The sequence below is a fragment of the Lipotes vexillifer genome, unplaced genomic scaffold (genome assembly GCF_000442215.2).
Source record: "Lipotes vexillifer unplaced genomic scaffold, Lipotes_vexillifer_v1.1 scaffold1272, whole genome shotgun sequence".
In the NCBI taxonomy this organism is placed as follows: domain Eukaryota; kingdom Metazoa; phylum Chordata; class Mammalia; order Artiodactyla; family Lipotidae; genus Lipotes; species Lipotes vexillifer.
In genome coordinates this window covers 3,125,224-3,137,025 of record NW_006779909.1, presented here as the reverse complement: position 1 = coordinate 3,137,025, position 11,802 = coordinate 3,125,224, and the positions used below count along the sequence as shown (strand labels likewise).

Genomic DNA, 11,802 nt, shown 5'->3' with positions numbered 1-11,802 from the left:
GGGAATTCGTTAATCAGCAGGAGCTTCCTAGTCAGAAGACCCCGCGCTGAACCAGTCTGAGGGGACGTGACCGGAGACAGAAGGCGAGAGCCGGAGTCGGTGACTCCCTCGAGGAGGGAGGACCAGGATCCTCAGACCCGCCGTGACCCTCGCCCTCACCGCCGAGTTCGCCCCTTCTCCCCAGGGCTCCGAAACCGACCGCGCAGGACCCCACTGCTCCCTCACCAGCGCGGCTCACTTACCGCCGCCCAACTTCCGGCAACCACGGCACTGTCCGCCGCGCGCGCCCCGATGACGCAATGTGGCCCCGCCCCCTCCAGCCGAGGGGTGTGTGTGTGTGTGTGTGTGTGTGTGCGCGCGCGCGCGTGCGTTGGGGAAGTACGCACATGCGCACCCGGAGCCACGAGCCAGCCGGGTAAAGGAGGCCCTAGCACCCAGCTGAGTGGGAGGAACTTGAGCCGTGGGGAAGGCGGGGCCTCAGGAGGTGGGCCAGAACCCCTTGTGAGAGCTGATGGAGAGACTTTCTCTTATCCCATGTGGGAATGTGTATATGCCCCTCAGGATGTTAAAAAAGTGCTCCTCCTTCTCTCTAGTGATTTCAGAGGATGACAGGAATTATCATTTCCGTTCTCCAGGAGAGGCAGCATCAAATGTATCACAGGGACCGTTAGGGAGGCAGGTGTGGAGAGACGGGCCTTTTTAATACGTAAAGGCCGGATGAAAGTCCAGTGACCAACCTGCTCTTTCTAAACCAGGTATTATTCTCAAACCCCACCCCGCCTGCTATCAGTGGGATAAAGGTATTCATTCTAAATTCTTTACTGAGCCAAGTGCCAAGCATTGGACAGGTGTGGAAGAGACAATAGTGGGTATAAACCTAATCTGACATGTAAGGCCGTGCCTCTGATATAACTCTATTGACTACTATTTATTGACTATCCTATTTTCATGGTTTCCCATCTTTAGTCGTCACAAAGGTCCTACAAGGTAAAGGTTATATTATCCCCATTTTACACATGAAAGAACAGAGGCTAGGAGAAGTTGTGGCTTGTTGAAGGTTAAAGAGCTTTTGGCCTAGGATTCTAACGGAAGCCTGTTTGCTAAATAAGAAAACAAATCCAGACTTACTAAGGAGAACTTTATTCAGAAGGATTATTGCAAAGGGTGGGGTAGGGGGAGGGGCAAGACTATAGGCACGGGGAGCCCACTCCAGCCCGAAAGCTCTGCAGGTGTCTCAAGGGTTATGCAAAAGAGTTCTTCCTTCTCAGGAAGACTGAAGAAAGCTAGAGAGAACTGGATGTGGAAAGTGGGAAGAAAGGGTGGCTTGCTTGATCCGATAGTAGTAAATCGGAGAATGTTTTACCTTGAGGCCAGTTATATGCTGGCTCAGGCTGAGGGTGGGTCAAAAGGAGCCTGGGGAAATGAGAGAAGTTTAAACTTGGGTTGATCAGCATTTTGTTCTGACTGATCAGTGGAGACAAGTAGTTCAGCAAATCATTTATAAGGTAAAGAACAGGAATCCAGAAGGACTGTGTCTAGCCTTGCCACAGGTAAACAAGGGAAGCATCTCCAAATCTTACGTAGGTCCTATGGGAATGGATGTCTCTTTGCAGTAAACCATTTCCGGAGCACAAAAGAGTGGGGGGATTTCTTCACCATCACTGTTTCTCAAGAGTGCAGGGCTCAGGTAGCATTCAACTTTGTCAACTCTTTCCATTTTATCAGGCTCCTCTCCTGCCACTGCCCCCTCGGACCGCATGCTTGGGTCACACTAAACTAATTCTGGTGTTTAAAGCACACTTTACTCACTCTGCTCTTTTACATCTCCATCCCTGCAGTATCCTCACTCTTCCTCTTACTCTTCAAAACACAGTTTTGAAAGGTGGGTGAATCTTAGACAAAATGTTGAAGGAAAAAGAGTCCATACAATATGATTCCACATATGGAAAGTTCTAGAATCAGCAAAACTAATCTATAGTGAAACAAGTCAGATCAGTGGTTGCCTAGGGTATAAAGGGGAGCACTGTCTGCAAAGTGCCATGAGAAACTTTCAGAGGTGATAGAAATGTTCCATATCTTGATTGAGATCGGGATGACATGGGTGTTCACATTTCTGAAAACTCATTGAACTGTACATTTAAAATGGGTGCATTTTACTGTATATATTGAATGTAATAAACTTGGTCCAAAAAAAAAAACAGTGGGGATGTCACCTCCTAGGTGAAGGCATGCCTGACATCCACCTACCCCTGTGTTTCACTTGATTAAGCACCTGTGAGGCTGAGTTGAAGTTAGCTCTTTATAAGGTTTCCTCTGCTGGACTTCGAGATCCTTGTAATGAATACATTTTTTGCAGTTTCCACCCAGCTCACAGTGATTCCTGCTTCTCTGGGAACTGTTGGTCCTCCAGCCATGTTTGTACCACATGTGCCAACTGGCCCCCACCTCCCTTTACAGTTGATTGCATCAGAGGTGGATGTAAGATGATTCTTCACCCTCAGCTTTGGACTTTTGAACTGATACGGCGAGTAGGAATAGGAATAATTCACATAGGTCAACAGCAGCAGTCCAGCAGGAACTTCCTTAGATTCTGGTTGTTGAGATTCCTGCGGCTGCCTTGGCTCAAGCCTTTCAGAGGTGAGGTCATCCAAAGTGTTACTGGATTTGGTTAAGAATCCGCCAATGCAGGGGACATGGGTTCGAGCCCTGGTCTGGGAAGATCCCACATGCTGCAGAGCAACTAAGCCCATGTGCCACAACTACCGAGCCTGCGCTCTAGAGCGCGCGAGCCACAGCTACTGAGCCCTCGTGCCACAACTACTGAGCCCGCGCTCCCTGAGCCCGTACTCCACAACAAGGGAAGCCACCACCACGAGAAGCCCGTGCACCACAACGAAGAGTAGCTCCCGCTCACCGCAACTAGAGAAAGCCCGTGCACAGCAACGAAGACCCAATGCAGCCAAAAATAAATAAATAAATTAATTAATTTTAAAACCAGAAAAGACATATTCACTCAAGTGGGCACTGCACCACCAGTTTAAAAAAAAAAGTGTTACTAGATTCCACAAAACACCCCAGTAGCCATTCACAAAGCTGGTTTCTGTCGCTTGCAACCCTGCAGTAGGTCCATGAGGTGGAAGCCAAGTCTGTATGTCCTCCACTGTCTCCTAAGTCCTGGCCCCAAGGACTGGCCCAAGAAGTGCTCAAAAGTGTGTGTTAAATTATTAGATGAGGTCTGGGCATCCAAAGTAGATGGTCACTTAGGTCACAAATGTGGCCTCCATGTTAGCAGGGAATTGGGGTGAGGCTCAGAGCAGAAGATCTGCCCCTGCTGCCCAGCATGGGGGAGACAGACCACTGGGGCACCAAGATGATGGAGCATCAAAAAAAGATGCAAGACCAGGAACCATAAAAAGGCAGAGAATGTTCTCAGACACAGTAGGGCAACGAGGCCCATGACACTTATTCAAGACCACAGAGATCCAGGTCAATGTACCGTCATCACTTGTCTTGCAGCTCAGTCGAGGACCCCCCCCCCCGCCACCACAGTGGGAACCACTGCACAACCTAGACTTTGAAAGCCCAAGAAATTGTGGGATGATATGCTGGCTGGCAAATTAGGTCTTAACAGCATTGTTTCTTTACAGCACTTAGGATGTGTCACAGCCAGGAGAGCCCAGCATTTTCTTCGCCCTGCTGTTAAGACTTGAATCTACCTTCTAGAAGACCCATCTTCAAAAGAGAGACAAGCTGGGCTTCCCTGGTGGCACAGTGGTTGAGAGTCCGCCTGCCGATGCAGGAGACACGGGTTCGTGCCCCGGGCCGGGAAGAAAGATCCCACATGCCGCGGAGTGGCTGGGCCCGTGAGCCATGGCCGCTGAGCCTGCGTGTCCGGAGCCTATGCTCCGCAACGGGAGAGGCCACAACAGTGAGAGGCCCGTTTACCGCAAAAAAAAAAAAAAAAGAGAGAGAGAGAGAGAGACAAGCGATTTTCTGCCAGCCATGTAACCAAACAACCAGTTTATCAAATGGCTAATCTGCAGCCTCATGGATTTTCTAAATGGACATTTTGCTAATGTAAGCAGACAGGGTAGGGGGTCCCCAGAGAAAGAGAACTAGGCCTGGCTTTCTTGACATAAGAGAAGCCATTTTTGGCCTAAGCCATTTTGTGATCTGAGCCTGGCCACAGTGCTTATCTTTGAACAGGTCTCTGTAATTAATGATCTTAAAGGAACAACAACAACAACAACAAATGCGGGAACAAACGACTGTTATCAGGCAAGAGAAGCAACAACAGCAAAAATAACGTACCATTTGTAAAGACTCCCACTTCTGTTCCAACGGTGAGGAAGACCAGCCTGAAGCACTCTCTTGAGCTGTTTTGCAGAATTTAATTCGCCCCCACCCTCAGGTGCTCAACCACCAGATCAACTGGAACCTAACGGCTGATGATGTGGACCTTTTAGGACCCTTGTGACTTCATTCAGTGCCCACGCTCCTTCATGAAAATACATGTACCCCTAGCTTAAAACTTCCCCAATTTTGCTGTTGGGGAGACACTACTTTGGGAAAGATCTCCAGGGTTCTCCTTACTTGCTGCAAGGAATAAATACTTCCTTCTCCTGCTCTTGGGCTTGGTTGTGTCTTTCGGGTCGATATGCGCCAAGAGGCAAACCCAGTTTTTCGCGAAACACTAACTTACCAACGTCTAAGGTTTATGGCGATTTCTACTGGATGGAATGGCTTTGCAAGCTTTTATAGATTTATGTGATGTTGTAGTTGATGGTTTTCATGTTGCCTTCAGAGAGGCATTTGAAAGAATTTTCTCTTTACCAAAAATTAAGGATGGTTTTATTCTTCCTTTGACTATATTTAACTTATGAACACATTAATGAAGAATATATTCTTGAATGTAGATTTTTCTTGAGTGTATTAATATCATGCCACTCAGTTTATGCTCTTTCTGTCTCCTGCTTTTCACTTCGCCTTCTGTCTCCTTTCCCATTCCTGTTTCTTACTTTGTCTTCCCCTAAATGTCTCCATCTCTCTGCCCCTTAATCTCTCCCCATCTCTGTCCCTCTACACTTCATTTCCCGCTTCCTCCCTCTTCTGTTCCTTGGTGTCCCCCATCTCTTCCCCTAGACCCCTGCTCTCTGACCCCCCCACCCCGTAACAGGGAAGAACCTTTGTATTCTATTACAAATTAATCACTAAAGGGATGTTGCCTATAGGCTTAAATTATACATAATGACCCATCTCTGGGAACCCTGCCTCCCAGGTAATGAGCGTTAAGTGAAAATACTTTTGTTTAGCTCACAGGAAGCATCCTGAGCAGGCCCACCTGCGAATGGCTGCAGGAGGGAAGAAATGAACACATCCCCTCTGGAGTCTGGCTGGAACTAGGACTTTATCCCCTCTCCTTTTAGTATAAAATAAGCCTGAATTCTAACTCGGGAAGATGGCTCTTTGGGACACTAGTCCCTCTTCTTTCTGGTCCGCTGGCTTCCCAGATGAAGTCACCATTCCCAGCTCCCACAGCTTGTCTCTTGATTTACTGGCCTCTCACGCAGGAGCAATAGGAGCTTGGACTCGGTAACAGCTCTGCCTCCCCTAGTTTCCTCTTATTTCTACCCCTCGTTTTCCCCTCTGTCACCTGGAATCTATTCACCTCTATTTCTCCCCTCTCTGCAACTCGGTCTCTCCCTGCAACAGCAGTGATCTGGGGACAAAGCATATTGAAACTTTTTCAATATGTGGCTGTGAAGAAAAAAAAAAATCTGTTACTCTAACTTCACAACAATTGCAGAAAACTTCTCTTAAAAACCTCACCCAAGATGCATTGTGGTAAACCTTGTAAATAGTTAAAAAGAAGCCAACATTTGGTCAATTTGGCAAATTGGTCAGTGGAGGAATTGGCTTTAAGCTCATCAGCTTTAAGGCCATAAAAAAAAACCCAAAGGGGCTTCTGAGTCTGCAAGTTTTAATCTAAAATCAAGGTCTCTGACAGCCTTTTCCAAGAAGGTATTTATTTTCATATTTTGGGCAGAGAGCCTGGTTTCAACTGGATTTTGTGTAAGCCATCAGCCACTGATTCTTTCCTGAGTGGGCTAGGGCTGAGTTACGTCTGCACCATAGTCCCTTGCCTTTCATGAATTTAAGAATTAATTCAAGCATACAGACAGGCGTAGGAAGAGCAGGCTGATGCCATGGAAAGGAAGCCCATTCCACAATCAGATCTTGGACCTGGTCCTTATTAATCCCTCTGTGCTTTGATTTGCCTATTTGTAAAAGCACAGAAATCTGCCTCACGAGGTGTTGTAGAGATTAGATTAGATAACAGTGGTAAAGCACAAAAGTATACGCTCAGTATATTTTAAAACTACTTGAGTCCCCACTGGGGTACCATTCACTCTGCAAGCACCATAAACACTGTACACAATAATCTATGGACCTTGTTTATTATGCTCTGGCAATTTATATTGACCATTTTTTGTTCTTGTCAGATTCAAATCCAAGTCTCCTTGACCCAAAGTCAGGGCTCATAACCACTCCTCTTCACTAGGTGCCTCAACTGTTCATCAACATCAATAACAGGCACTCAGCCATTAGTCTGCGCGGGGTAGTCCTTAAAAAGACTTAAAAGTGCTCCTTGGTCCTGAGGGGTCCTGGGAAGCAACTCTTCCCGGTTTCTGACCTGGAAACAGACCAGCTGCAGGATAACCCTAAACCAGGATAAAAGTCTCCTTAACTCCCCCAGTTTTGAGGGAGAAGAGCTTTGGGAGATGCAAAGTAGAGAGTGAAGCTTGTTATAAAAAGTAAGTCCTTCTCTAAAGATGTTTACAAATGTGAATGTATATGTCCTTGCAAAACCAAAGAGAAACCTTGTATCAGATCTTGTAACATTTGACATTACATTTCAGTACATCTTCTCAGTCCAAGAGACTCAGAAAGGTAGTATTAAATCAATCAAACTTGTAACAGTATAGTTTCAAAGATCATATTTTAGGTAGGTAAAAAATCTCTCATTTTAACAGATCATGCAAACAGGAACGTAAGACATAAATTACCAGCTTGTACAGGCACTCCCACTAGCTACATATATTACAGTTTAGCATTGAGTTTTAAAACATAAAACACAACGAGATTGCAACATAAACACCAAGTAAATCTGCGTGTTCCCATGCCTTTGCTAGTTTTGACTTAAGAGGTTTGCCTATAAAAGAACATGATGGCTTTTCTTGCATAAACAGCAAAACTCACAGATGAAAATGCACACTGTCCCTTCAGAAGTATCACCTCTGTGGCCACAAACATCTTCTATGTCAGCTCTTCCTGCTCTCAGTATACCCTTTTTTTGTTTGTTTGTTTGCAGTACGCGGGCCTCTCACTGTTGTGGCCTCTCGCGCTGCAGAACACAGGCTCCGGACGCGTAGGCTCAGCGGCCATGGCTCACGGGCCCAGCCGCTCCGCGGCACGTGGGATCCTCCCGGACCGGGTCACGAACCCGCGTCCCCCGCATCGGCAGGCGGACTCCCAACCACTGCGCCACCAGGGAAGCCCCCCTTTTTTTAAAAAAAATAAATTTACTTATTTATTTATTTTTGGCTGTGTTGGGTCCTCATTGCTGCGCGCAGGCTTTCTCTAGTTGCAGTGAGCGGGGCCTACTCTTCGCTGCGGTGCGTGGACTTCTCATTACGGTGGCTTCTCTCGTTGCAGAGCACAGGCTCTAGGCGTGCGGGCTTCAGTAGTTGTGGTGCACGGGGCTTAGTTGCTCCGCAGCATGTGGGATCTTCCCTGACCAGGGCTCGAACCCATGTCCCCTGTGTTGGCAGGCGGATTCTTAACCACTGTGCCACCAGGGAAGCCCTCAATATACTCTTGAGAATTGCCACCACTCTCAGGAATTGCGCGCGCGCGCGCGCGCGCGTGTGTGTGTGTGTGTGTGTGTGTGTGTGCACGTGCCGAATAGAACAAATTTTTGCCTTTAGTAGAAAATGTGTTACGATGAGCTGAAACCACAGGATGTTCACTCTAGCTCTCCTATAACTAGCTGTGTGACCTCAGGCACCTTATTTCATCTTGCTGCAATGCACTTCAATTTGCTTCTCTAGTAATACCACCCTCCTGTTGTGGGGGGTCATGGGGCTTAAATGACATCAACCTGTCACAGTCCTCAAGAAATACGGCTTTCTTCTCCCCACACTCCCCTTTTTGGTTTTTAATGAACAACCATTTAAAAATATTCTTTTCTCTTTGAGGGCAGCATTTAGCCTTTTTTTTAATAGCAAAAAATGAATTTGGGTTTGAAAATGATGGATGTGCAGACTGCATAATTTCCTATGAACTCTAAGATGTGCGTGAGTGAGAAATAATGAGGCAGAATTTCCAACGTGGTTCAAACACTGGGTCTGGAGAAGGCTGTAAAAGAGGCTCAGAGGAGAGGTGTTCTGAGAACTAGCAGTCACAGGGAAATAGCTGTCCTGCCTCTCAAGGTGACCCCTGGCAGGGGACAGCATCTGTCTGTGTGTATCAATATAAGGTCTCTGCACAGTCGTATAGCTCCATTCCAGGAAGGCTCCAGAGTTCTGTCTACTTCTCTACTGGAAACTCTACCCACGTGTGCCTTCGGTTGCCCATTAATTCGAGTCTGAAAGCTTGAATTACAATGGGAGCCTGAGGCGCCCACATTTCCCGAGGAGCAGGAGAGCCCAACCAGATCGGATTCTCTTGGAAGTATTCTGTCCTCAGGGTACAGTCTCTCTGCTGACCACCACCATCTGCTGTTCTTCCAACGGTGCCTATGAACTTTCCAAACTACCCAGCCCCTAAGGCTGTTCTTTTGGCTCCAGAAAGCCCAGGTGTCTGGCAATGCACAGGCTTCCTCCTCTATTTCCTTCAGGGACATCATAAGCATCACTTAGTTGCAGGCCCTTGCAGCCTCCCTTAGGAGCGAATGTGCAGAATTTTCTTGAACGTCTTCTTGAAGTTCTCGTTGCACAAGGGGTAGATGAGGGGGTTCAGCGTGGAGTTGATGTAGCCCAGCCAGATGGTGAACATGTGCACATGTTGGTTACAGCAGCTCTCGCAGAAGGCAATGACCATGAAGAAGATGAAGTAAGGAATCCAGCAAACGATGAAGGCCACCATGATAAAACCCAATTGTTTGGCGGCCTTCCGTTCTCGGTTCACGTGCAACCCAGACACGCACTGTCTTGAATGTGAGCAAAGCCTCTTCCAGGTGAACTTGATATAATCCAGGCCTGTGCTAGACTCACTTTTCGATTTGGCTCTCCCTGGTGCCAGCTCTGGGGGGGTGTCTGGGTCTGTCCGGGAGAACGACTGGCTGTCACCTAGGATCTGATGCTCTAGTATCTCCTTGGCCCCGAGCATGTTCAGGCCCTGCTCGCCCATCTCGAGCTGGCTCTGGCTCTGGCTGATGGCTACGTATTCCCGGCCACTCCCGTCTGCCTCCACCTGCGTCTGCACAATGTTAAGTGGGGAGCAATGGAATTTGTCCAGTTCTCCATCCTTCTCTTGGCTGAAGACACCTGGAGACTTTATCTCCTTTGGGTCTTGGGATGCTGGCTTCAAGACAGGTCCACCACCGGCATCTCTCGGCTTCCTTTTCAGAACTTCCCAGGGAGACTCCTTCCCTGGTTTCTTAGCGCCCACCTTGAGGTCCTCTGGCTTCAGCTTATCTTCAGAGAAGGACGGGAGGGATCCATTGATGAGCTCCCGCTGCTGACAGTGCTGCCGCACAGCCTTGTAGATCTTAGCGTAGAACCAGAGCATGAGCAAGGTGGGCAAGTAGAAGTTAATGATGGCAGTCATGACCTTGAACCAGGTGACATCGTAGAAGTCCGTCTCGCACTTGTCCTCCCGGTGCCCTGAGGTCTTCGACATGAAGCGATGCCAGCCCAGAATGGGAATAACCCACAGGAAGGAGAGAAACCAGGCTGCCAAGATGGTGGCCGACGCTCGGGTCTTGGTACGATACCTCAGGTATCCGAGGGGCTGCTGCACAGAGCGGTAGCGATCAATGCACAAGATGAAGATGCTGAAAATGGACGCTGTGCTGGCCACATAGTCCATGGAAAGCCAAAAGAGGCAGAGAGGGCGTCCCAGGGACCACCTGGACATGAGGAGGTAGAGGATGTTCACGGGCATGACGACGGCCCCCACAATCAGATCGGCCACCGAGAGGCTGACAATGTACAGGTTCCCCACCGTGTGTAGCTTCCGCTCGCTGTGCACAGCATACAGGACCAGCAGGTTGAGTCCCACTGTGACCAAGGAGATGGCGCTCAGGACCACCACCAGGGGCATCATTTGGGGGTTGGGCGTGGCGGTCTTGTTCCCCTCACACATCTTGTCTTCCAAGACGCTGGAGGAATTGGGAAGGGTCATTGGCACAAGAGTAGCCTCCAGCTATGGCTCACTCCCTGGGTGGAAAGACACAAGGATTCAGGTCAGAGCCCCGGTGATCAGTAGAGTCACTCAGTGCTATCACAGTGCTCAAGCTAGGGTTGTATACTGTCGGGGCTGAAAGACACTGCTGATTACCTACAGACTATATCCCCTGCTTCTTTAGCCATTCCTTCCTCCCTTCCTTCACCTGATGCCTATTTACTGCATTCCTGGGCATTGTTCTAGGTACTGGGAATAGAGCAGTGAACAAAACAAAAACCTCTGTCCTCAAGGACCTCACATTCTAGTGAGGGGAGGGGTGAGCAAAAACAAGGGGAGGTTTGTACAAGTCCCATGTTGCACATGTCCTGGGAGATGGGCTGCATCGTGATTGGTCTCAGCTGCATATGCCCCCTCGTTCCTCTTTGCCAGTGGCTGGTCTAGGAGTGGGTTTGAAACACAACTCCTAGAAGCCAAGGAAGTAGATGGGGAAGTCTCATGGCAGAGATGCGGTTCTGGAAAGTTCTTCCTCTCTGACAAATGAGCAAAACAAGTAAAAGGGTGTTTCCCACTTGCCCTCTTCTTTGAGACGGGAAGTGATGCACGGGGCTATGGCAGTCATCTTGGGGCCATCAGGGAAGCAGCATTGAGACGCCAGCCCAGAGACCTGTTATTACTGAGCTGCTGAACTGACCCTGGAATCATCTTCCTTAAGGCTGGTTATTATGGGAAATAATTAAATATCTTTTTTGCTTAAGTCACTGTTGTGGGAGTCTTTACGTGCATCTAAAAGCACTCCTAACCAGTACAGAAGAGGCTACCAGGACACACAAAGCATGAAATAAATCTAGAAAGTCTCCTTAGATGAATGGTTCTCAAATGGGAAGAGGGTTATGTTATTTGAGAAAGCATATTCATTATTTCACTTTTATATTTGAAATCTTTTTTCATTACATAAAATATGCAAAGTCATATGTAACAAACCTTTGCTAGTAGGACTATACTGAAAACAGACTGGATCCTGCTATAGGTGACCCTCAATTGGGGAGGGAGGTCGAAGTAGGTATTAAAACTTCCAGAAGGCATTGTTAGATTTTTATATTAATCAAAAAGTGGTATGAGTTTAAAGAAAACTGAGAAATACTCTAGCAAAAACATTATTTTTACATTAAGACAAAGCCAGATAAATTCTTGAGTAGAAGGCCAAATTTTTATGATTTTTTAAAGATAAAAAGCAAGACCCCAGGGCTTCCCTGGTGGCACAGTGGTTGAGAGTCCGCCTGCTGATGCAGGGGACATGGGTTCGTGCCCCAGTCCAGGAAGATCCCACATGCCGTGGAGTGGCGGGGCCCGTGAGCCACGGCCGCTGAGCCTGCGCGTCCGGAGCCTGTGCTC

The 11,802-nt window shown here is 47.9% G+C and overlaps 1 protein-coding gene across 1 annotated transcript; it reads right to left on the bottom strand.

Annotated features, from left to right (window-relative positions):
- Nucleotides 1-8,719: 8,719 nt before the first annotated feature.
- On the bottom strand, nt 8,720-10,444 carry HRH1 (histamine receptor H1). The gene has a single exon (XM_007453053.1). It carries the CDS (start codon nt 10,405-10,407, stop codon nt 8,944-8,946), a length of 1,464 nt encoding a protein of 487 aa, XP_007453115.1. The 5' UTR covers nt 10,408-10,444; the 3' UTR covers nt 8,720-8,943.
- Between the last annotated feature and the right edge of the window lie 1,358 nt (nt 10,445-11,802).

Coding starts and splice junctions, on each gene's coding strand:
- HRH1 (XM_007453053.1), bottom strand. CDS start 10,407: ATGACCCTTCCCAATTCCTCCAGCGTCTTGGAAGACAAGATGTGTGAG.